The sequence below is a fragment of the Musa acuminata genome, chromosome BXJ2-7, assembly GCF_036884655.1.
Source record: "Musa acuminata AAA Group cultivar baxijiao chromosome BXJ2-7, Cavendish_Baxijiao_AAA, whole genome shotgun sequence".
Taxonomy (NCBI): domain Eukaryota; kingdom Viridiplantae; phylum Streptophyta; class Magnoliopsida; order Zingiberales; family Musaceae; genus Musa; species Musa acuminata.
In genome coordinates, this window is record NC_088344.1 from 26732500 (window position 1) to 26759427 (window position 26928).

The following is a 26928-nucleotide window of genomic DNA, read 5'->3' on the forward strand; positions in this document are numbered from 1 at the left end:
CACCCGATGGTCGGCTTTGAAGGCCGACAGCCGACCTTGGGTTGACGGAGCAACCACCCAAGAGTTCGTCCGAGGGGCACTGCACCCCTCATTGGCCAAGGAGTTGTACAACTCCAACTCGGAGGTGTTGGTGGAGGGAGCGGCCAAGTCGCTCATCCGAGTAAGTGATGGCCTTCCTTTTTCTTCACCTCCTTGCTTTGTGGATGTTGACAGTGACTTTAATGTAGGGCCTACACTACGGGATGGCGCTGATCGACCGGGTCCTGGACGCCGGGGGCCCGCTTAGTCATCAGATGGACCTCGACGACGCCCTCAGGAAGGTGAACCTGAAGCTAAGGGCCGAGGGGGGTGCGGAGGCGGTTGCCGTGACCGAAGGGCACACCACGGCGTTGGAGGGGGAGGTGGCTCGTTTGAAGGCCGAGCTTGAAGAAAGTCAGTTACACATCCATTCGTTAGATGACGAGCTACTGTCCCTCTCCCAAGACGTTGAGGCTGCGAAGGCGGCGGCCCAGGCCACTGAGGAGGCGCTCGAGGAGGAGCGTATGAGGATGTCCGAAAGGGTGGAGGAGGCGGTCACTGGGTACAAGGCGTCTGCGAGGTTCGAGCACGGCTTGGTGAGGTTAGGCCGGGTCACATACGAGTACGGGTTCCGGTTGGCCTGTGCTCATTTTCGGGTGAAGTTCCCGGACTTGGACCTATAATCGGATCCATTTGCCAAGGACCCTGTGGACCAGAATGTCAACATGCCGGCGAATGTGCCTTTTGATGATGGGCTGCCGACTCCTCCCTTGGGCTAGGGGCTGCTTCCCTTTATTTTTGTTTTGTCTTTCCTTCCCTCTCTTTTTGTCCAGTCGGGCCTGGGGTCGGGTCACCCGACTGGAATATGTACATACTTTGCAATCAAGAATCGACTTCATTTTGGGAATCCTGGCTTATTTTTCTCCTTTGACCATGTATGTGCGGGCTCTCCATACCTTTATGGTGTCCTGACCAACTCCTCCCCCTTCAAGGGTAGAATTTCTTTATGTTCGGTAGGGGCCTTCCCGCACCATGTCATAGACTCGGTAGGGGCCTTCCCAATTGGGTGCAAGTTTTCCCCTTGCTTGGGCTGGATCGCTCACTTCTGCTTTTCGGAGGATGAGGTCCCTGACTTGAATAGGCTATGGGCGGACCCTCCGGTTGTATATCCAAGCAGTCGCTTTCTTGTATGTCAGGGTGTGCAGGTGTGCCTCAGCTCTTCTCTCCTCGAGGAGGTCCAGGTTGGCCCGCAGTCCCTCCTCTAAGTGCCTTCGCTCATAGTGGGAGGTGCGCAAGGTCAGGAATACCATCTCGGGCGGAAGAACGACTTCAGTCCTACACGCTAGGCTGAATGGGGACTCTCCCGAGGCGGCTTTGAGGGTTGTTCACATCGCCCATAGGACGCTGGGGAGCTCGTCCACCCAGGCCCTGCACGCGCTTGAGATTCTCTTCTTGAGGCCCTCAATTATTGCTCGGTTCATCACCTCGATCTAACCGTTGGTCTAGGGGTGTGCAACCGAGCTGAACTTCAACTGAATCCTGTAGGACTAGCAATATGCCATGAACTTACTGTTGTTGAACTGGGTCCCATTGTCGATGATGATAGCCCTCGGGATCCTGAACCGAGTGATGATGTTCCTCCATGTGAAGTTCTGAACATGCCTCACGGTGATGGAGGCCAAGGGTTCAGCCTCGACCCACTTCATGAAATAGTCGACCCCGACTATGAGGAAACATCGCTGACCCGATGCCGGAGGGAAAGGCCCAAGGAGATCGAGCCCCCATTAGGCAAAGGGGCAAGCCACATCAATGGGGGTTAGGGGGACTGCCGACTGGTGTGGCAGTCGGGCGTGCCGCTGGCACTGCGGGCACTGCCTTGTGTACGTCATGGCATCCTAGTGCATGGTCGGCCAATAGTACCCCTGCCGAAGGGTCTTGAAGGCCAAGGTCCACCACTCGACATGCTCCCCACATATTCTCACATGGAGCTCGGCGAGGATGGCTTTAGCCTCCGACGGTGTGAGGCAGCGCAGGAGGGGTTGAGCGAATGCCCTTCAGTACAATCTTCCACCGATGACGCAGTACCATGCTTGAGCTCGCCTCAGCCATCTTGCAGCCACGGGATCGTCGGGCTCTTTCCCACCCGCCTTGAAGCTAAGGATCTCTTCTATCCAATTCGGAGGTAGATTTGTTTCGACGACCTCGTGAGTCGGTATTGTCGGGTCCACCATGGACTCAGTGGCCGGGACCGACTCAAGGGTGTAGGTGGAGGCTGATTTGGCCAGAACGTTGGCCCGCTCGTTCTGCGCCTGAGGTATTCTGGTGACTGAAAAGTGGTCGAAACAGTGGGCTAGCTGCTTTACCTCCATTAGGTATGATATCATCGCGGGGTCTCGGGCTTCGCAGCTCCTGTTGATGTGTCCCGTCACCAGTTGGGAGTCACTAAAGACTTCAAGATCGCCCACATGTAACTCCAGAGCAAGACACATACCGTGGAGTAGCGCCTCGTACTCAATTTCGTTATTGGTGGCCCGGAACTTTAATTGGAGAGACCTTTCATAGGCCTCTCCTGACCAACCTCTGAGGACGAACCCGACCTCGGCCCCCTCGAAAGTGGAAGAGCCATCTACATGCAACGTCCATGCCCCCTGGCCAATTTGCCGCCATGCAGCCTGATCCTCAAGCATCAGCTCGGAAATGAAATCGGCTAGCACCTGAGCTTTAATGGAGGTCCTGGGGGAGTACTGGATATCGAATTTGCTGAGCTCGACCGACCACCACAGAATGTGACCCGATGTGTCGAAGTTGGATAGGGTCTACCGCAGCGGTTGGTCAGTGACTACTTTGATTGTATGAGCCTGAAAGTAGGGCCGTAACTTCCGGGCTGTCAGGACAAGGGCGAGAGCCAGCCTTTCAATCGGGGGGTATTATATTTCGAGCCCTCCGAGGACATGGCTGACGTAATGCATTGGCTATTGCATCGGTAGTACCTCCCGAACTAGCACTGAACTGACAGCTTGTGGTGAGGCCACTAGGTAGAGGCCGAGGGTCTCGCCCAGTTTAGACAAGGTGAGTTAGGGCAAGAGGACGAGACATTCCTTCAACTTCTCGAAGGCCTCTTCGCATTCCAGGGTCTAGGTGAAACTGCTGGCCCATCGCAGAACTCGAAAGAAAGGGAAGCTCTTATCGCCCGAGCGCGACACGAACCTACTGAGCGTAGCCAGCCTCCCGGCAATTCGCTGCACTTCTTTGGCTGAGCGGGGGGAGTGCATCTTAGTGATGGCACGAACTTTCTCTGGGTTGGCGTCAATTCCTCGTCGATGAATGATGAAGCCGAGGAACTTCCCCGAGTTGACCCCGAAGATGCACTTTGTTGGTTTCAGATGCAAGTTGAACTGTCTGAGGATTTGGAATGTTTCCACTAGGTCGGCCAAGTGTGTACCTGCGACCTTGCTTTTTACAATCATGTTATCTATGTTCACCTCCGTGTTTCTTCCGAGCTGGTATTTAAAAAGCTTGTCGACCATCCTTTAGAAGGTTGTACGACGTTCTTCAGGCCAAAAGGCATTACTTTGTAACAATACGCCCCCTAGTTGGTGACGAAGGCAGTATCTTCTTGGTCTTGGGTCACCATCCGGATTTGGTTGTAGCCGGAGAACGTGTCCAAGAACGTAAGACGTTCATGACCGGCGGTGGCATCGACCAACTGGTCTATCCTGGGGAGCGGATAGCAATCTTTGGGGCACGCTCGATTGAGATTGGTATAATCAATACACATTCTCCAACTTCCATTAGGCTTTTTGACGAGGACTACATTAGATAACCACTAGGGGTACTTAACCTCAGCGATGAACCTGACCTTTATAAGGCGATCGACCTCGTCTTGGATCACCCTCTGCCAGTTGGGGGCAAACCTTTGAAGCTTTTGTCTTACCGGTTGCACCCCAGGTTCAACGTTGAGCTAGTGTTGCGCCACCTCCGAGTCAATCCCAGGCATCTCTTCGAGGAACCATGCAAATAGGTCGACGTTCTCCCTTAGGAAATCCACAAGGTGGAGCTGGTCCGCTTCGGGGAGCGTAGTCCCAACTCTAACGGTCTGGTCGAGTCGGCCCTGCTTCAAGGGCACCTTGATAAGTGGCTCTAGGGGCTCCAGCGTCACTTGTGGTACAGGTGCCTCGCGGAGGTCGGGAACCGGGGTTGGGAGAAGCATTGGCGGGAGAGCGACTACGGTGAGGTAGCATCGCCTCGACTCCCTTGGGTCCCTCCAAGCCTCCCCAATCCTTGCCGAGGTTGGGAACATGATGGTTCTATGATAGGTGGAGACCACCGCCTGGATCCTATTGAGGGTCGGGCAACCGAGGATGACATTATAGGCTGATGGTAGGTCGACCACCATGAAGATGGTCATTACTATTTGTTAAGATCAAGAGCACTAAGAGGGGGTGTGAATTAGTGCAGCGAAAAACTTTCGACGATTAAAACTACATTTGTACGATGAAATTATTTCCGACATAAAATCGTTTTCAGAAACTTAACTTGAAAGCGAATTCGTAAAGGAGTGTAGCAAAAGTAATTAGGAAGTAAAGCACATATGAAGGTTTGCAGTAAGGTAAGCAGCAAGAAGAAACGCAAACCAGAGAGCACTGTAATTTTAGACTGGTTCGGTCAATCTTGACCTACATCCACTTTTGGCTTCCTCCTTTGATGAGGTCACTGACATCCACTAGAGGCCTTCCTTCAATAAGCGAAGGCCAACCACCCTTTTACAGTTTCACTCCTTTTGACGGGCTTAGGAGACAACCCTTAGAATTTTCACTCCTCTCTTGAATGATCGAAACTTGGAAGAAAAGAGGGAGGAGAACTTTTAGCTTATACAACACTTTTGAGTTCTAAAAATCACATAGTAAGATTAGATTTTTGGTGCCTTTTGGTTGCCCTTTCATGCAGGAAAGGGTGGGGTTTATATAGGCCCAAACTGATTTGAATTTGGAGCTCAAATATGTCATCTCTCGGATTTTCGGGGTCCTGGCGGTACTACCTCTCGGAGACCGAGCTCAGGCGGTACCACCGCCCAATCTCGTTCGGAGACTGAGCCCAAGCGGTACCACCGCCTAGTCTCACTCGGAGACTAAGCCTAGGCGGTACCACCGCTTGACCTGGGCGGTTGCACCGCTCAGCTTTCTTGAGCTCCTGGGCGGTGCTACCACCGGCCAGGAAATCTGGGTCCGAATGGGATAATCCATTCGGCCCAATTTGGGTCTGTCAAGAGCCCAATTGCCCCCAAATTAAGTTAATGGGATCACATCCCATTCCTAGCTTAATCTACATGCTAACTATGATATTTCTTAAGACATTTACTGCAACTTGCTCCGGTGCATCAATCGCTTCTTCCGACGAGCTTCCGACGAACTTCCGACGAACATCCGACGAACCCTCAGCGATGCTCCGACGGACTTCCGGCAAACTCCTAGACTTGCGACGATCCACTTGGCGAGTTCCGACGAGCTTTTTTAGCAAGCTCTTGGACTTCTTGGATTTGTTCCCATAGAACCTCCGACGACCGTCCGGACTTCCGTCGAACTCTCGAACCCCCAACATGATCATGGTCTTGACTCCGGTGTAACTCCTATTGCATGTCTTACTTCAATCGTAGTTAATCCTGCACATGTAAAACAAACTTTGATCTAGACAATTAATACTAAGCATTAATCAAGTTGGCCGGCATGTCATTGGTCCCTCGACGCTTCGTCCGATTCTTCAATGTATCGTCCTCTCCTCCGACCTATTACCCAATTAGCCAATTGACTCCGTAACTCCGATATCCTTGGCGCAATACCCGCTCTTCTTGGCCTGATGCCCGAGTCCATTGTCCGAAGCCTTCTGTCGATACGTCGACCGATCCACCGGCCCGACATCCAATCTTCTGATATGTTCCTTCGGCCAAACATGATTTTTCCTACTTTAATTGTCTCATCTTGATCGAAGCATCCTGCATCACTCAAAACGCAGATTAAAACATAAACACAATTATCAATTGGTTGTCATCATCAAAATACGAGATTCAACACTGTTTTCACCCTTAGTTCCTCCTTGAGAGTGACAGGGAGCACTATGGTTCTGAGCGGGGAGATGGAGTCTCCGGTGAACCCTGTAAGAGCTAACGTCGCAGGGGTAAGATTTTCCTAGGTCAAACCGAGCCTCCCGAAGGCGTCGAAGTAGAGGACGTCGGTGGAACTCCCCGTATCAACCATCACCCTCTTGACTTGGGCGTTGGCGATTTGGACGGAGATCACCAAAGTGTCGTCATGGTGGGAGCACTCGACCTCTCCCGCCCTAAAGGTAATTGTAGACTCGTGCTCAGGCCGGGGATGCTTCTCCACCGTGCTACATATATAGGCCTTTCTTACTGTCGTGCTAGTGCCGCCGACTGCCGGCCCGCTGGAGATGACATCGATCTGTCTCTCGGGGCCCTTTGGGGCATGGAGTCGCCTCCTGGGACTTGAGATAGCGTCTAAGGTGGCCTCTCTGAATCAGTGCTTCCATCTGGTTCCGGAGGTCATGGGAGTCCTCCGTGTCATGGCCGTGGTCCCGGTGGAACCGATAGTATTTAGATTGGCCTCTGTGGGCGGCCTTCATAGGGCGAGGCTACTGCAGGAGGCCCGTCTCTTCGATCTAGAGGAAGATCTCAGTGCGGGATGCGTTTAGGGGGAGAGGTGGGGGTCTTGGGAGTAGTAACTCTTGTCAGTTGGGCCCCCAACGAGAAGATGTCGGGACTGCCGAGGCCATTCCTCGAGACAGCTCCATCCTCGGCTTCTTGCCTTCCATGCGCCTCCCCGCCACTAAAGCCTCGATGGCAACATACTGGTTGGCGCGTTGGAGCATCTCGGAGATGGTCGCCGACGGTTTCTCGATCAGCGACCAAAAGAACCTTGAAGGCTTCAAACCCATCAGAAAAGCCTGCAAGATTAGAGAAGGATGAGCATTCGGGAAACTCCGGATGTCGATGGCGAACCGTGCCACAAACTGAGAGAGTGACTCATCCTCGCATTGGGACAGTGCGAGCAAGGTGGCCATAGAGGGTTGGGTCGCGCCCTAGTGAGGAAATTTTGCTCGAATTCCTCGGCTAGCTAGTCGAAGGACGAGACCGAAGCTTGGCGTAGCCGACTAAACCACATCCGTGCCGACCCCTGTAGAGTGGTTGGAAACGCTTGGCACATCAGCACATCGGAGGCGCCATAGAGGGCCATCTGGGCCCGAAATACAAAGACGTGCCCCATGGGATCAGAGCCTCCATCATATGTTTCCAATATCGGGAACCTAAAGTTGAGGGGCACCGATTTATCTAGTACTTCCTGGGTAAAAGGGGACCCGCCCGAGGCACACTTACTAGTCTCGTTGTGCAACCTCCAAAGCTCGTGTTGGAAAGCATCCAGGTGCTAGTTAACCCATGATAGCTGGGCTCTAAGCGAGTCGTCCGTCGAGTCGGATGATATGATATCGGGCTCCAAGTGAGATAACATGGCTTGGCAAGGGGCAAGTGCATTTTGCTTGGAAGGATCGCTCGAGTCCGTCGCTCGCCCACAGGCCTCTCTGATCTTGAGTCATTCCCTAGTCGGGGGTTGTCGGGCTGGATCGGTCGGGGGGGTCGCTAGCTGCTCAATTTAGGGAATGACCGGGGTGAGCATCTGCATCATGCCCGCCATAGTCTATACTTGCTTGGTTAGGCTAAGGAACTCCTCGGGCGTCACAACCGGGCCCCTCGGGGTGAGCCCCGGGGGCGATAGTCCCGGGTCATTGAACATATGCCAGTAACGATCAGGCGTTGAAGCCATTATCCTTCCATCCATAGGGGCAGAGAGGGCCTATCCTTCTGGCTCGACGGAAGGGAGGTCGGTTGGGGGCTCCCTCCCAGGGCGAGTTCCTGCCAGCTATTCCTACGACATGGGCTCTCCTTTTAGAACCAAAATGTTAGTGAACAAATATACTGTGACTGACGAGTCAGCACGGCTAGGCTCACCTGCCGACATTGGGAACCTCTGGCGGAACTATTGAGTTGATGGAGTGGTTGCTCCCTTCAAACATGTCGGGTGCCGATTGAGGTCGCAAGGTCTGCCTGAGCCTTGCTGCGGGTGGACACTCCAAGGCCGATCGATATGAGCATTGTTTGTGGGAAGGCACGCCCTCTCTTCCCCTTGGATGGTTGGAGTTCCTCCTTCTGATGTGGAAGTCTCCCGGAGATGAGAGGTGCGGGCTGACACTCGACGGGTCCGACTCATTAGGTCACCCTCCCCTACGTACCGAGCGCCGTCTGCAGGAAGAAGGCATTCGTGGCTTGGTGGCGACCGCCTCCCTGCAAAAATGTCCTCGTCGGGTAAGTCTCGACTTTAGCCCCTCCGATGAGCAAGTTAAATTCGTCCCGAATCTTTCCTCCCTTCTTTCTCCTCCCCTTGTCTGGTCGAGCCCGGGGGTATTTATACTTGAGTGCGAGAATTGGTCGAGCTCGGGTCTGGCATGGCCATTGACTCTGGGGGCGGAAGAACCTTTCTGACGAGATGACGTCTTCGGGGGTGCTTGAGCGTCGTTAGACGGCACTGCCCTAATAGCAGACGACATCGCCCCTAGCTCTTGGGGTGGTCAGGCCGCATAGTAGCACCGTTAGAGCTTTAACGTGACGTGCACCCCGTGATTTTGGAGGTGTACGATGAAACGTCATATAGGATCAAAATACGTCCTATCACTCAAGAGCTTCCTTTTCAAGCTGTAATTTGACTTGTTTTTAGGCATATACAGTATGATTTTCAAACTCTGGAGCCAATTATTAGGACTGATTATAAAGAACTAGATATCTAGTTATGTTGATTTGAAATTACCAACCCCCGCATCGGCTGATATTCATGCATTTCCATTTTTTAGGTCCAAGAATTGTGCAGAAGTTTTCAATTGTGGTGATAAGATAACATTAGAAGATTGTTGTGTTACCAAATTAACATCACAACACTTACTTCATGATAGAATCTAGTATTCTTTGAGCATAATCGTCTACTTTCACAGAGTACACCATTGGTTGCCCGCTTCACTACTAACTAGCTGACTTCAATTCATTAAAACTTTTTTCATAGTGATTGAATGCTAAATTGAATGGGAAAAAACAACTGAGCTATTGTATTCCTCCTAGTCTTAGCTCAAATTATTTAAGGATTTACATGGCCTTGTGGTAACTTGATCTATCACTTGATTTCTGATTGCAAACATAAATCTCAATTTGGCCGTGAAATTAAGATGGATTTCAGATGGTTGAAAGAACTCCAAGTTGTTGGCCATAATTTTACTAGGTTGATGCATAATGCATCGCCATAGCTGAACATTCTTCTAGTATTACCCTCTTTGGCAGCCTAATCTTGCTGCTTCAATTACACAAGCAAGAGGTTCCCCTAGCCTTCAGAATGAAACCTTTTTCTTGTCTATTACTACATCTCTCCCAGAATTTCACCTTTGCAAATCCATATACTATCATATTGTTACTAGATGAAAATATTTTTAGAAGCATCACGCCCCCTATGAGAAAGATAAAAATTGCATTGAGGATAATGTTTCTTACTCTGATAGGATATGTCAAATTAATGACACAGTTAATTAAGAAGATAAATAGACTATGACATCCCAATGACTGCATAGAAGATGGATATTATTGAGTGAATTGTATAGAAATACTTCTGCACATGATGGATGTTTCGGTAGTGATAATCTAAAAATATTTCTGCAAAAAACCATTTGTGTCCTTACTCCAGCACTACGATGATATGCCATGGTCATACTTGCATTTGAAAGTCAATAAACCTTCATTATCCACTCTGCAAGTTGTTATGACAGATATTTACTAATATTGGTTCAAGTTAGAATTATTTTTTTGGGACTATGTTACACTCGTGTATGTATGTATTGCCAACAACTACTCCGAATCAACAAAGCTAACCTCAATAAAACATTAAAAGGAAATCCAATAAGTTGATTCAAGCATCAAGCACATAGAGTTGGTAGAGCTCCATACCTGGATTTCTACAAACAAAAGAAAACTGACCTTGGTGAAGAACTTTTGTGCATGGCTTCTAATTTGCACGGCCGTCTTTAGTATCAATATGCTCTGTCACAAGCATAATAAACTAAGAAGATGAGAAGTATGGTTAACATAAGTGTAACTCTATTATGTTCCGACAAATCAATACTCCATGCTTCTATCAAGTATCAAACAATTCCAGTACATTGTATCACTCATGCTTCAAACTAAGTCTTTAAGGGGGAGAAGTATGTATCCAACTGACAGAGCACAATTGACCGGGGTAAAGTTGAATCACGAGTTGACTTAGATCAACAAACCTTCAATGCGCTGCCAGGCCCTGCCGTAGAGCTTCAGCGCTTCGAGAAAGCGGCTGTGCTCCTCAGTCCACCTCTCCCTTTGCTTTGTAATGGTATAAGGCTTCCTTGTCTACATCGGAACGAACCCTCGTAAGCATCCAGCTAACAAGAAACAAAAGGTAATGAAGAAGAGGCATCGGCAGTCCCCTGGACCTTCACGACGACCAGCTCTTCTCCGGAAGAACTCCCTTCCATGCTCTAATCTCAAATCCAAGAAGCCGAGGGCAGAAAAAGGGGCACGACGTGGATCAGCTGGACTTCAAGTCATCCACGAAAAGCAAGACTCCTCCTTCCATGTCTCCGACCAGACGCTCAATTTGGCGCAAGAAGTACCTCATCACTCGCCATGACTTGCATCGCCATCAAGAATCAAGAACCCACCAAATCACGGATCGGTTCCATCAAGCCTTTGCCCACCAGACAGCAAGCAAGGAATCGTCTATCACCTGAGAGATCGAAGACGGGAACCCTGGAGACCGGAACCCACCTCAGGCGACCGCCATGAGGCATCACCAACGCCGGCAATGCATCTTCGCACTGCGTCTCCTACATCTCAAACCCGGATCCGACACGAATCTCAATGGAGACGAACGGGTGGAGACGGGAACGAGAGAGAGAAAGAGGGAAAGAAGTCTTGGCTCGCTTCCTCGAAGTTCCGACGGCAACGGCGAGCAGGAAAGGAGAGTGGCGGGAGGGGCCGGTGGCCGTCTCCCTTTCTCGACGAAGGGACGAGAAACCTTGGACCCTTCAGAGAAATAACAATAATAACGATAAAATTAATATTAAGAAAACAAAGAAGCAGGACGATGCCACGTGGCGCATCCTGCTGTTGGCATGCTAAGTCGGGTGCGTTTTTCGTCCACAAAAGCAAGACCTTACAATTCGAACCAATGCTTTCCTGAGAACTGTGTGTACTGTTTTATGAGGGATGAGATCATACGTTGCTTCCGCCACGTGGAGTCATCACGATGGCTTATGCATTGGCGACGTAGGGCGGATGACGTGTAAAGGTGGCCCGGAGGACGAGGCGGTCGCATGGAGCCGACGAGCGAGGAGGACAAAATGCAGGTGATGATCACGTGGGAGTGTGTGGACGTCGGTCACTGGGGAGCAGCGTTTCTATCATTAGAGGAACAACTCCGATGAACCCCCCCCCCCCCCGCAAAAGAAATCTGTCCCCGAGTGTGATTTGCTCGACGGTGTGGGGCGTGCACTTCCCAAGTTGAAGATGGATATGGTCCATCTCACTTCTATTAATCTCAACCGTTGGATTAAGGAAAGGGTCCCACCAACGGGGACTGGTCCAAGTCCCATATATGCTTACACTCTGAACGGCTGGTTGCGCCCCCAATGACTCCAATGAGCGGTCCAGATGAAGCTATCAAGATTAGTGCCGCACTAATATCTAACTGTCTTGGGTCAACTCGGACGTGGTTCGTCCCTCGACGGTTTTGCGTCGCGAGCTCTCGAGAACAATGGAGATCCGTTGGAAGTGCTTCTTCGCCTTCTTCCTCTCTCCCTGCAGATCTCCTCTCCCCATTGGCCCAATTCGATTGGTAAAGCTCTTCTTTATCCCCAGATCCTTTCACTTCGCTCGGTGCTAATCCAGGGATTTTCAGGGATTTTCTGTTCAACAACCTCGTAAGATATGCCTGGGATGATCTCCTTGGTTGTTTCCTATTCCTTTTGATGCGAAGCAAGTCATGATAATGTTCGGCTTTGTGTTCTATTGCCCATTTGTTTTGGATTTGTATTGTGTGGATTAGATTGGCAACGTCTTCAATGCCTCAATTGGTGTTTGAACCCGCTGATCCGTTGCGTGAACAGCAAAAATCGCATCTTTGAATTTGATCGCAGGTTACTGCAAAAAAGATCGAGATTGAATGGATCTCACTGATTGGTGCGCCTCGATGGCTCCAAATTCCATCTTTTTGAGGTCTTCCATCTTCATCCTTGCTTTCTTGATTGTGATCCTAAATTTGGGGCTGAGCAACGCGTTTTACCTGCCGGGGAGTTATATGCATACGTATTCTTAAGGTGAAATGATATCGTTTAAAGTGAATTCTCTCACCTCGTTCTACAGCCTTCCCTACTGCCAACCGCAGGGAGGGATCAAGAAGAGTGCGGAGAATTTGGGCGAGCTTCTCATGGGGGATTAGATTGATAACTCCCCTTACCAATTACATGTCTACGCCAATGAATCCTTTTACCTCTGCACCACAAGCCCGTTGAATGAACGTGAGGTGAAGCTCCTGAAGCAGAGGACGCACGATCTGTATCAGGCGAACATGATTCTTGACAGCCTTCATGTTAGGAGATTCACTGAACAGAATGGGGTCACCTTTCAATGGACAGGGTTTCCTATTGGCTACACTCCGGCTGGTAGTTCTGAATATTATATCATCAATCACTAGAAGTTTAAGGTCTTGGTCCATGAGTATGAAGGGAACCGTGCAGAGATAATTAGCACAGGGATAGAAGGGATGGAAGATCTCAGAGACTGAAATGAAGAAGATGTCCAGGTATGAGATTGTTGGGTTTGACGTTTTTCCATGCAGTGTGAAGAGAGATACAACTGCTATGTCAAAGCTTAGCATGTATGATAAAGTTGATCCGGTGGACTGCCCATTGGAGCTTGACAAGTCCCAAGCAATTCAGGAACAAGGGAAGATCTCATTCACCTATGAAGTCGTATTTGTGAAAAGTGATGTCAGATGGCCCTCGAGGTGGGATGCATATCTCAGGACGGAGGGTGACAAGGTTCACTGGTTCTCAATTATGAACTCTTTGATGGCTATATTCTTTCCGGCTGGAATACTCTTTGCAATATTCTTGAGGACTGTGAGGAGGGACCTTACTAGATATGAGGAACTGGATGAAGAGTCTCAAGCTCAAATGACTGAGTAGCTATCAGGCTGGAAACTTGTCGTGGGGTGATGTTTTTAGGGAGCCAACATGCTTGAAGCTACTTTGTGTCATGGTTGGTGATGGAGTGCAAATTACACGTATTGCAGCCGTGATGATTGTATTCGCTGCTCTTGGCTTCATGTCCCCTGCGTCGCAGGGCATGCTGTTGACGGGGATGATCATTCTCTATCTCTTCCTTGGGATTTCTGCGGGATATGTTGGTGTTAGGCCATGGAGGGCCATAAAAGGTGGTTCAGAAGGGTGGAGATCAGTTTCGTGGTCGATTTGAAACTCATCGGAATTGTACTAAAGGGTGGAGATGAGTTTTATTGAGCTGCATTTGATCATTTGCTTTTCTTTATCTTTCATTTCACTATGCCACCTCCAAGACATGAACTTTTAAGCTTTATTTGGATGGCGAAGGTCCTGGATTTTCTTTCTTTATCTTATTTATGTATCTCATTCAGTATGTTTCTCATTCAATATTTCTTTCTTTATCTTATTTATGTTTCTTTCTTACTGAATCTTGGAGTAAGGTTCTCAGTTCAGCATCATTTGGTTCTCAGTTCGGAATTAGGTTTTTTACTCATATATCATTTGGTTATCAATGTTTGCTGCGATTATTGTGGTAGTTATTAATTATGTGGACACATTTCTTGCGCTTCAATTTGGTTCAAGGCTTAATCGTCTCAGTTTAAATTGTTTTTGCTCAATTAGATGTTTCTTCCAGATTTGTATGCAGAGTTGACTGATTTATGTCAGCTATGTTCTTGTCTATTTGAAGGTCATTATTAGATATTTATCACTGCTAGTCGTGTTGTCTGCTATTTAAAGTTGTAATAAATGGATGGAGGACATTTTTGCATAGTTACTTCGATCATGGAGTTCTTTAATTTGTACAACTAGAGATATAGGTAAACCATTTAATTTCTTTCAGAACATGTAAGGAGTTTGAATTCTTCTATTCAAGGTTTGTTTTACCGGTTCATACTGATGTATCAATCGATCGATGGTATGATATACATCACTCTGTATCGACTTACTATGTGTCAATACGATGTGACGTATCGACAACACATAAAAATAGCCAAAAATAATTTTAAAAATTCTTGAAAAATAAAAATTAGATTAGGTTTTTAAGTTAAAAATAAATATAAATTTAGTATAATTTAGCAAAGATAACTAGGAAAGAATAATATCATATATCTTTTTAAGGTTCTAAGGAGTAGCTTTGTGATACGTTTTGGACCATTCTTTTGTTGATATTGAATTATCTAAAAAATAATAATTTGAGTTGCTAGATTATTTATTAAATAATTTAAACTTTAAGATTCAAATGAATTAAGTAATTGATCGATGGATATACTTGATTTTACCACTAAAAAAAACAATGGAACTAAATGGACAGTGGATTAAGGTTCTCAATCCTATGTATTTGTATATCAATTTGACATGTTTATCAAACTAAATCCTGAAATTGATCTCACGACATAGTATACGGATAAACCATATATTATTGGTATATCAATATGATGATGATCGTAGTTTAATTGTCGTGAACCACGTGTCTGAGGTGACCTTTGAGATAAGTATGATTGTGGCATATATTAGTGCAGAGCATGCAAAATGTTGAAACTTCTACTTTCGCTAATGATCTATTATTCCATATCATAAGATTGATCATTGTACTACTATTCAAAGAATAATGACCAATTATCATGTTGAGCACCATGATTTAAATCTTGAGTAGCATACATAAAATATTATTCTTTGATCCATGCACCACACTCAAACTATATAGATGGGACCATTGATGCCTCGACATCATCATCGTCGCTCGAGGCACTATTGTCTACGTTGTTGTCATGTCTCCATACCAAATGGGTTATTGAATACGATTGAGAAATTGTCTACATACCTTTGATAAAAAAGTTCTTCTACTAACTCAGGTGTTAATCCTCTATAATTAACCCCCTAAACTTGATCCAATCCATAAATCATAGCTTTGTGAATTTCAAGAAAATACAAATGAGAGAATGAGAGAAATATGAGAGAGGAAGTGATTGAGATAGTAGATTAGTTAGAGAGAGTGAATGGGGAGAGAATGTGAGGGTAGAAAGGGTTTGAACCATTTGAGTTCAACAAATTTTAGTCATTGATTGGTATCAATTGAAATCCGATCGGTATAGGTCGGTAACAATTGGATTTCGATCGTTTCGACTGGTACAAACCTCATAGGCGAAACGGGATCTCCTATTATGAATTGCATGGTACAAGGCGATCCGCATGTTGATCCCTTGTGGGGGTACAAGTCGGCACGACGAACCATACTTCCATTATTGTGGGTCGCACCAATTCACTTGCTCCTCTTGTAACGTAGGATTGTTAGTATCCTAGCTCTTATATTGCTACATGGCTTTGTGCACTTTGAGGATGAGCATTTTGGTTTCTTGTCAACCAGTAAACACAATGCTAGATGTAAAAATCATCACAGACTCAGCTAAGCCTAAGAATTATACTTAATTTTTTTGCCTTTTATCTATTGGGGAAAAAAAAACTAGAGAGATACTTCAGAATGTTGTGAACTACCCATCATTTTCTTTTGAAAGATTGCATCTCAATTTGTTTCATTTTCCTTCAGTCATTTGAATCTTACGAACTCAGAGACTTTGATCAGGTTCTTATTGCTTGTGTGTGTTGGTTTGTATGCTGTTAAATGTTTGAATTCTGATATCCTGCATCTCTAAGTCTTTAATTTTGGTAATATCTTGATGTCATTTCTTTTGGGATTCATGTGAGGTGATGTAGTCATTAAAAGTAGGATGTGGGTTCTTGGATTGAGGAGGACCTCTGACGAGGGCATGGTATCATGACTTCTTCTCTGTCTATACTACACAATCATGGTATGTCACTTTGTACCCTTGGCTTTCACTCCAGTAAGAAAGTTGTGATATAAATTGCTTGCATTGCAGATATCATCAAATATATCCTTTAAGTTACTTGTAATTTTCCTAGATCACTTTGTGACCATTGATAGATTTAAATGCCTTTGGCAGGTTGAGGTTGATTTCTCAGGGGCTTCTATTGTGGACCCTATGTTCATGGGACATATCTTGGCCCGTGCTTTTCATCAAATTACTGATGAGGAATCACATACAAATGCCTAACACATAGTCGGTGAAATCAAAAGTAATATGTTGTAAGGACAGGAATAGATGGATGGCCCATCTCGAAACAGAGTCCATGGAGGTCGAAGATAAGTGCAGCAACTCTAGTCCTTTTTTGTCCAGCTGCTGGAGAACAAAAGTGAGGGGCAGCTGAATAGGAGCGTGATCTTTTCTCTGGAACAAAGCAGTTTGTTTCTGAGCAGTGAAATGGAGCATCTGGTATGATTAACTTTTGACACAAATCTAACAAGTTCAGCTCCACAAATTACCTGAAAGCATTCAGGAACAGATGCTGGAATTGATGATTCACACAAGTATTATGTCTCTCTGATAAGAAATTAACCACTCGAGCAATTTTGTCTTTTTGAAAATAGGACTTGATACAGCTTAGAGCAGATGCCATGTTTTCCTGATGGGAAGGCAGTCAGTCAAACAATACTTTTGTGCTTTGACAATATCGTTCTGACTAATTGAATTATTGCCTTAAGTCTGCAATAACAGGTGCAAAATCTGCTCCTTTTGTGGAAGAAGTGATTATATAATTCTTTGTGCTAATGCTAGTCTCTACCTAACATGTTTCTGTGGAAGAGGGATGGCAAGTTGTCAGCAGAAGAAAATCTAAATGGTAAGAATAAAGCGTTCTTTTATTTTCTTTGCCAAATTATGCAGACTTATAATAAGATTGTTGATGCTTGATCCTCCCAGCATTTAGCAGACAAGAGGTTTGTCATATTCATTGAAAAAATGGAACTCCCATCAGCTTAAGTCCTCAGAAATAAGGTGGTTCATAGCAGGACTCTTCATGGCTTGATGGGACCTTCCATGATGCGTTGCCGCAGAAGTGGGGAAAGCAAAAGAAACCAAGGCAATAGAAAAGAGGTACAATGCATGCATCTCGCTCCCTTTCTACTGCATAAATAGATTGATATATGTGCTTTCATGTGAAGCAGAGTTTTATCATGATCATCAAGATTTATAGGGTGTTAAAGACGCAACACATGTTCAAGGAAATTAATCATTGTGTTCCACCATGTTAATTTAGGTAGACTGACTTTTTTTTTAATATATAAATATATATATTTAAGCATGGTATAAATATCTATTGGTCAACTAGTCAAAGAATCTTACATATTTTACTTTTGACTTTCTCTTTGTGTAGAAGAATTGAACTCCTGTTTTAAAGACACATCTCCATAATAAGGTAAACTTGACATTGACTAATTTCTACAATCATATGAGAATGCTTATCACCATTCTCTTTGCTGGATGGTGCTATAAATTAAAGATTTAGTTAGTTGATTAAGATATTAGGATTAAATCATGTGCTGTCTTTTATCCTTCAAGAAAAATCTGATTATTAGATGACATAGTTGGGCTCTAAATTTTCTTCTTGATTTCACCAATGACACAACGTGGTGATGAGTATCTTATCAAATGGTGTTGACACATGATCGCTTTAGAAAAAGAAAATCTTGACAAAAATCCATGAAACTTTTGCACTCAAAGCTTGTCCTTCTCAGGGGAAGGCAGCTTTTGCTTCGTACACACAAAACAAAGAAGAAATAGAGGTTTCACATGGCATGTTCACCTCTCTCTCTCTCTCTCTCTCTCTCTCTCTCTCTCTCTCTCTCTCTCACGCACACCGAGACCCCACGTCTTGCCACCACCATTTATTTTCCTCGGTCGCACCGCATTTTCCTTCACCTCCGTCACCACCTCTCCTTCCTCTTCTTCGGCTGACTCCTCCATGGGTTTCCCCTCCGTCTGCTACACCGTCATCCTCCCTCGCCCCGTCGCCCTCGTCGTCCACCTCCTCGACCGCATCAAGCTTGCCGTTTCCATGGCCCTCTTCCACCTCGGCCTCATCTCCTCCTACGAAGACCACTTCCTCTACCCCCTGCCGCTGCCCGACTTCAACCCCCCCTCCCCCTCCTTTTCCCTTCCCCTCCCCGCCTCCGCCATCAAGACCGGTCTTCCCGTCGTCAGGTTCTCCAACCACAGGAAGACTAGGCTCCACCGGTGCGAGCCCGTCTGCGCCGTCTGCTTGGGCGCCTTGGAGGCCCGACACGAGGTCAGGCAGCTCGGCAACTGCTCCCATGCCTTCCACAGGGCCTGCATAGATAAGTGGGTGGACATCGGGCATGTCACCTGCCCACTGTGCAGAGCTCAGCTCCTCCCCAGTAGAAGGGAGGAGGAGTATGGAGTGGATGCTGATTGAATCTTACTGTTCTTGCTTTGACGAATAATAAGAGTTTTAGGTAAGAGACTTGGTGATACACTAACAAGTGGCTTCAACTCCTTTACTCTTGTATTATTTTCCTTGATCGAGTATTGGTGTACATCATTCGAAATGACAATAGAAAAAGCTCGTCTTCTCTGATCTGATTCCTTTGTTTCTTAAGGCAAATGTTGATGAATCAATAGGTTGGACAGACCTCGTGAGGTGTAGATGTCTGTGGTAATAATTCAAAAACATATCAGTAATTCAAAAACATCTCAATCACTGCACTGTATATGGCATCTTCTTCCAAACTGGAGCAACAGGCACAGCTTCAACCCAGAAAAGCTTCCACTGGAACAACCTGCTATCTTAATGCTTGTCTAAGTTTCCTGTTCCAGAAGCTCTTTGCCTCTTTGTTCATCCTCCTGTTTTCTTTACCCTATTTTGTTCTCATCGTCTTATCCCTCAAGTCTTGATTTCGGCATCCATTTACTGTAGAGAACAAGAAAAAAAAAAAAGAGGTACAAGGAAAACTCTGATGCTTGGGAGAAGTTCATGCAATTGGCATCTCCGCAACTTGCAGGGGAGGTTGGTGGATGGCATGCTTGAAAGGCAACATTTATCTTCAAGTCGTTCGACCAGCACTAGGGTCCAAAGCTGCCAGTCCCAGTCCTTGACTGGAACACATCCCTCCCTCCCTCTCTTTCAAAGACGGATTCGCCTTGATCTTATCTCTGTGTCACAACACCGGTGACAGCAGGTCCCAGCACCAGAGGTTGCACGCAAGTTGGAGCAGTGAGACGAGTCTGTCCTGTTCCACGAAGCAGTCTTGTCAGAAAGGACTTGGGATTAATACACACCAAGAGTGGCACCTAATCATACATATATTTAATATATGTACGTATGTAATGGTGCCATCCTAGTGTGCTTTGACTTAATGAGCATAGTAGGCTCCCTCCAGCGTGACACAAAATCAATTGTTCAGGACACAATGTCGTGGACCCATGTCGACCGCTGATGGGCCCCAAGCGTAAGAGGACGGTGATTGTGATTATGTTTAATCATGATTCGATTCGTTGAATCGGATTTAAATCTGAATCGAATTTAATTTATTGATTTCAAATCGAATCAAAAATCGATATAGGATAATTCGATTCTGATTTTTTTTATTCGGGAAATCGGAATAGCCAATTCGTAAAATTGACATTTTCGGTTTGAACTATCGGTTTTATAAATTTATTTATTTTTATTATTATTTAAAATTTAATTTATATATTGTTTTTATATTTTCAAAATTTTAATTAAAAATAATAAAATTCTAGTTCTAAAATCAGCCCCCTTATTGGTTTGGTTATGGAATCATGACCAGAGCTAATTGTGGCTACCTATTCGCGCACATGAATTTAACTTAACGAAAACACTATTTTGAATGAGGAAGAAAGGGAGCAAGAAAAGAGAAAAGAAAAGAAAACCTAAATTTTCTTTTATTTTGAAGAGGAATATTTTATCAAAAAAAGAAAGGTTCAGATTCATGCCAATGCATGATCTAAGAAATACCATTATAAACACCGAGCTCGGACGTCTCAGTTTACTTCAAGAAGAAAAGAGATTTGAGTTGAGTTATAGGATCGTATAAACGTATCGCTATTAAACATTTTAGACCCGTAACTGTTAATAGTATCAAAGTAATCCTTGTATTTATTATATAATAAGGAATCTAAAAATAGGAAGAAATTATGTCGGCATTTTGACCTTCAAGACGGTCAATTAAAATTTTAACTTCCTGATTGTTATTTTTGTATTTTTGAGGTGGTGTACATCATAAAGCAATTTATTTCAATTGAAGAACATATGGTTATGGATCACCGAAGCTGAGTGTGTATTATGCATCACAATCCAACCCAAAATTTTCAATCACTGAGTTACTCTACTCCGACTTTAACATGAACTATAGAATATGCATCCAGTAACATACAACACGGTCTAAGTTAGTGTTTGAGGATAGAATAGGGTAGAACCCAACATTCAACGTAGACGGAACAAAATTCACGTATCCAAATTAGCCATTTCTTGGGAGGCAATAAATTATGGTGTCAGAATTTTAAATTTTGATGATGAAATTAATTGATAAGTTTATTAAACTCATATTTTTGAGATAAATGACGTAGAAAATATTTCGATCACAAATTTAGACCACCGAGGGTCTAACTATTGAGTAGGAGAGTCGGATAATGCATCGAGAAATTATCGTGTTGAAAATTGAACGTCGAGTCGAAGGATTGGTCGACGTATTGGAGATCGGATTTTGTGTTATAGGTTTGGGTATCGTGCCGGAAGAATTAGATATTGTGTCGGAAGATTGAATATCGTAAAAAAGTCGACATGTCGGTGGAATGAACGTTATGTCAAGGAAAGGGTGATGTGCTGGAGGTTCGAACGAAGTATCGGAAGATCAAAAGACATGCCAAAATATTGTACAATGTGGTGAAAGCTTTATAAATTTGTCAGATATATGGTTGATTTAACAAAGTCTTGATCGAGATCATTTGGATCAAAGTTAGTATTATGCAGAAACAATATTGACTTATTAAGAAAGTCATTGGACTTAAAGTTGGGCTGAATTGAGCCAGTTAAAAGGCCAAATCGATAACCTAAAGCAGGCTTATGTGATCGTACCAGTAAGCCCATGCAGTAGTATTGTCTAAATCAATCAACAAGCACTATTTATGCTTGTCAGCCTTTCCAACGGTGGTATCGCTTATGACAATAATAGTATCATCTAAAGCAATGATAGTACCTTCTAAAATTTAAATTTTGTAATGGTAGAATCGTTGTAATCTCAAAATTTTTGGGGATTTAAAATTTTAGCTCCATTTTCAAACCTTTTAAGGCCTATAAATACCTCACTTAAGCTTGATTGATGGAGCATTTATTTTTTAGTTTGTGAAGTGTTATAGCTCTCTCTTTAAGCATTATTTGAGTCTCTTCCTTTCTCTTGAATTTGGTTGTGATACTAAGATGTAAAAGGTGAGAAATCTCTTATAAAAGAATGAGTGTAGAGGTTCTCTTCTAAGCCTATAAAAAGGAGAAAAGTTATAACAAAAATAAATGATCTTCACTCATTAGAAAGAAGATAGGCAGTGAAAGTCAGTAGCCTTGAGAGAAGAGGAATTGAGAGTGGACTGTTGAATCTCGGATTTTGATGATAATAATCAATTGATGGGTTAATTGATCTAATCCATATTATTGAGTTAAGTGTGCAGGATGAACTACGATAATCAGAAAACACAAAGCAAGAATACCGGAGTCAAGTTCGATGGACGTTTAAGAGTCCGAAGAATCGCTGGAGATGCTGCCAGAACCAACCGAGAAGAAATCGGGAACCTGTCGGAATTTTCGGAAGTTCGCCGAAGAGATCGTCGGAGGTTCACGGAGATCACCCAGAAGGCTCGGCTACTCTTTAAAGTCATCACAAGTTCGGAAGCTTGCTGGGAGTCCGTCGGAAGAAGTTCGTTGGAAAGCTCGCTGGAACAAGACTCGACGTTCGCGGTTGAAGAATTGCTTAGGATGTGTTTTGTTATGTAGTTAACTTGTAATTAGGATTAGGATTAAGAGATAATCCTATATCCTGGTTACGGGCCAATTGGGCCCAAAATTAGACTTGGTTTGGGCTAAGTTTGAAGCCCAACTAGTCAACCGAAGAGTTTGGCGGTGGCACTGCCAGACTAGGCGGTTGCACCGCCCAGCACCCGAGAGCTGGGCGGTGGCACCGCCCAGTGCTCGAGAGCCAGGCGGTGGCACCGCCCAGCACTATCAGCGCCTGACACTAACAGGCGGTGGCACCGCCACTGACAGGCGGTAGCACCGCCAACATCGGGAACTCCACGAGAATTCAAATTTGGAGCCCAAATTTGAATCCTCTTGAGGCCTATAAATACCCCTGAAATCTCAGCTGAGATTACAACTTTTTAAGCAGCAAGTGTTTTGAGAGAAAGGTCTTAGAAAAGTGTTAGCTTGTCTTCTTTTCAATTTGCTAGTGTTCACCTCGTCCCTTCTCGAAAATCTGTAAGAGAGTGAACCGCTTGTAAAGAGTTGTAAGAGGGGTATTTACCCTTCTATTTCAAGAGATTTGCTAGTAGAAGGTGGGAGCCTCATCGAAGAGGGGCCTTGCAAGTGGAGTAGGTCATTTGACCGAACCACTCTAAAATCGGCGTGATCCTTGGTTTGCATTTCATTATTGCTATTTATATTATTGCAAACCTTCTTACATGCTTTAGTTCCTTATTACCCCTGCTGCGCATATTTAAGAATACGCTTTCAAGATTAAGCTTTTCAAGTTCCGTTCTTATCGTACGAAAGATTTTCTAAAACCGAAAGTTTTAATCCGCTGCACTAATTCACCCCCCCTCTTAGTGCCGCTCCGATCCTAACAATTGGTATCAGAGCAAGGCTCACTCTCATATTTGGTTTAATACCCAAGAGAGATGGCTTACTCCGGCATGCATGAGGGACACTCTATCACACGTCCACCTATGTTTAATGGGTCGGATTACACGTATTGGAAGACTCGGATAAGGATCTTCCTCATTTCTATGGATTTCGAGCTTTGGACTATTGTTGAAAACGGATTTCAAAAATCTTCTCTTCCGATGAGCGAATGGAATGAATCGGAGAAGGTTTTTGCTTTAAATGCAAAGGCTATGAATGCCTTGTTTTGTGCACTAGACAAAAATGAATTTAATCGTATTTCAATTTATGATTCGGCTTTTGATATTTGGAGAACTCTTGAGGTCACTCATGAAGGCACTAGCCGAGTGAAAGAGTCCAAAATCAACATTCTTGTGCACTCTTACGAACTTTTCCGAATGAAACCAAGTGAGTCCATCGGAGACATGTACACCCGGTTTACGGATGTCATCAATGGACTCAAAGCTCTTGGTAAAGATTTTACTAACTTTGAACTAGTAACTAAAATCTTAAGATCCCTCCCTAAAAGTTGGGATCCAAAAGTTATGGCTATTCAAGAGGCCAAAGACCTTAAAACATTCCCTCTTGAAGAACTCATTGGGTCTCTAATGACCTACGAAATGACATGTCAAGCTCATGACGAGCTCGAGAACCCCCTTCCAAAGAACAGGAAGGATATGACACTCACATCACAAGAAGACCACTTGAAAGGAACATCAAGTGATGAGGACAGTGACAATGACATTGCACTTTTGACTCAAAAATTTAAAAAATATTTAAGAAAGAACAAATTTAAAAATAATACAAAAAATAAATTCGAACACAAGAAGGACCAAGTAATTTGCTATGAGTGCAAGAAACCGGGACACTACAAGAACGATTGTCCATAAGCGAAAAAGAAAGCATCAAAGAAGAAGGTGCTCAAGGCAACATGGGATGATTCAAGCACGTCCGAAGAAGAGGAGTCCAACACCGAGCAAGTTGCTCATTACGCCCTAATGGCCTTCGAAGAAGAGGTAACAGATTTAATTAATGCAGATTTATCTTATCATGAATTATTAAATACCTTCCATGAGTTATTTGAAGAATGTAAGACAATTAGTAGAATGTACAAAATGCTAAAAAAGGAGCATGATAGCCTTACTTGTGATTTTGATAAATTAAAAACTGAATATCATGATAGTATAGCTCCATGTGCTAAATGCCATGATCTAGAAACTCTCTAAAATGAGAACTTGGTACTTAAAGACACCTTGAAGAAATTCGAGGTCGGTAGCAAGTCCTTAAACATGATCCTTACAAATAAGGGTCACGTTCCTAAAAGGAGTGGAATCGGATTTGTGAGAAGTACTCACCAAAATCCAACCACCTTTATTAAAGGTCCTATCTTACATGTTCAACACCAAAGCAATTGCAACTTTTGTTGCAAATATGGACATATAACTTACCAATGTCCATTCAAGAAAATTAGTCCGAACAAATTGATTTGGGTTCCTAAAGGAACCATGATCAAGTCTATACAACATGATAAACAAGTTAGATTAGTTTTTGAGGCACCCAAAAGTAAATGGGTACCTAAAAATAATTCCTTCTTGTAGAAACATACACCATCACATGCTAGGAGCAAGAGATGGTATCTTGATAGTGGATGCTCAAGGCATATGATCGGAGATCCATCCCAATTCTCCAAGCTCACTAGCATGGACGAAGGCTATGTCACCTTCGGAGACAACAACAAAGGCAAAATCATTGGCAAGGGAACCATAGGTAACAAATCAAGTTTTTCTATTGATGATGTGTTACTAGTTGATGGATTGAAACATAATCTATTGAGCATTAGTCAATTATGCGATAAAGGTTATATCGTTAGATTTGAATCAAATATGTGCATTATTGAAAAACCAAATCATAACATGACTATGATTGCTTTAAAACAAAATAATGTCTATACCATCAATCTTGATGAACTAAGAAATGAAATGTGTTTCTCCGCCGTAAATGATGATGCTTGGCTTTGGCATAGGAGATTAGGCCATGCAAGCATGAAAACAATATCTAAAATCTCATCTCAAGAATTAGTCCGAGGGATTCCGAATATGAAGTTTATTAAGGATAAGGTATACGATGCATGTCAACTAGGGAAACAAATAAAAACAAGTTTCAAACCAAAAAATCAAATTAGCACCACTAGACCATTACAATTGATCCATTTGGACTTATTTGGACCAATTGATACAACAAGTCTAGGTGGAAGAAAATATGCTTTTGTGATTGTGGATGACTACTCTAGATACACTTTGACCTATTTCTTAACTCACAAAAGTGATTGTTTCAAGTGTTTCTCTAAATTTTATAAACTCACTCAAAACGAAAATGGTTTCATGATTTCATCAATCCGGAGTGATCATGGTGGCGAATTTCAAAACCATGACTTTCAAAATTTTTGTGAAGTTAATGGATACAATCACAACTTCTCCACTCCAAGAAATCCCCAACAAAATGGAGTAGTTGAAAGAAAAAATAGAAACCTATAAGAAATGGCAAGAACTATGTTGAATGAACATAGTTTACCTAAGTAGTTTTGGGCCGAAGCCGTAAATACGGCTTGCTACATCATGATTAGAGTCCTAATAAGACCATCCTTATCAAAAACTCCCTATAAATTATGGAATAACAAAAAACCAAATATCTCCTATTTTAAAGTTTTTGGTTGTAAATGCTTTATTTTAAATGAAAGAGATGCCTTAGGAAAATTTGATGCTAAATCCGATGAAGGCATCTTTCTTGGTTACTCTTCCATTTCTAAAGCTTTTCAGGTTTTTAATAAAAGAACTTTATAAATTGAAGAGTCTATTCATGTAGTTTTTAATGAAGTTTCTAATTTAAAGAAAAATGATTTTGATGATGATCTTGGTTTTGATGATTTGAATTTAAATGAACCCCCTCCTCAAAATAGCAACTTGGATGCACCTTCTTCCGAAATTTCCTTACCTAAGGAATGGAAGTATATAGATGCTCATCCAAAGGAGCTAATTATAGGGGATACATCTAAAGGGGTTCAAACTCGTTCCTCTTTCAAGAATTTTTGTGCTAATGCCGCCTTCTTTTCTCAAATCGAACCTAAGTGCATTGATGAGGCAATAAAAGATGATTTTTGGGTTATTGCAATGCAAGAGGAATTGAATCAATTTGAGAGGAATAAGGTATGGGAGCTTGTTCCTAGACCTAGTGACCATTTAGTCATTGGTACTAAATGGGTCTTTAGAAACAAGCAAGACGAAAATGGTATCGTGGTTAGAAACAAGGCTAGATTAGTGGCCAAAGGTTTCAACCAAGAAGAAGGTATCGATTACGAAGAAACCTTCGCTCCCGTGGCTCGATTAGAAGCCATAAGGATGCTCCTTGCCTATGCTAGTAGTTATAATTTTAAACTATTTCAAATGGATGTCAAAAGTGCCTTCTTGAATGGTTTTATTTCCGAAGAAGTATATGTCGAACAACCTCCCGGATTTGAAAATTCTCTTCTTCCTAATCATGTATTCAAATTGACTAAGGCTCTCTATGGCTTGAAACAAGCCCCTAGAGCTTGGTATGAAAGGCTTAGTTCCTTTCTTATTTTAAATAATTTTACCAAAGGCAAGGTTGATACTACATTGTTTATTAAATATTTTGAAAAGAATTTTCTTATTGTGCAAATTTATGTTGACGATATCATTTTTGGCTCTTCGGATGAAT

The 26928-nt window shown here is 43.9% G+C and overlaps 1 protein-coding gene, 1 long non-coding RNA gene and 1 pseudogene across 2 annotated transcripts; 2 read left to right on the plus strand and 1 right to left on the minus strand.

Annotated features, from left to right (window-relative positions):
* Window positions 1-9996: 9996 nt before the first annotated feature.
* LOC135617473 (uncharacterized) lies at window positions 9997-11164 on the minus strand. The gene is made up of 3 exons (XR_010488753.1): window positions 10585-11164; window positions 10393-10501; window positions 9997-10159 (listed from the first exon to the last, which is right to left on the minus strand). It is a non-coding gene; the product is annotated as an uncharacterized LOC135617473 (long non-coding RNA).
* A 666-nt stretch (window positions 11165-11830) lies between these two features.
* Window positions 11831-13986, plus strand: LOC135617474 (transmembrane 9 superfamily member 12-like; annotated as a pseudogene).
* A 4134-nt stretch (window positions 13987-18120) lies between these two features.
* LOC103992085 (brassinosteroid-responsive RING protein 1) lies at window positions 18121-18887 on the plus strand. Its single transcript, XM_009411672.3, has one exon. It carries the CDS (start codon window positions 18253-18255, stop codon window positions 18721-18723), a length of 471 nt encoding a protein of 156 aa, XP_009409947.2. The 5' UTR covers window positions 18121-18252; the 3' UTR covers window positions 18724-18887.
* Window positions 18888-26928: the final 8041 nt, after the last annotated feature.

Coding starts and splice junctions, on each gene's coding strand:
- LOC103992085 (XM_009411672.3), top strand. CDS start 18,253: ATGGGTTTCCCCTCCGTCTGCTACACCGTCATCCTCCCTCGCCCCGTC.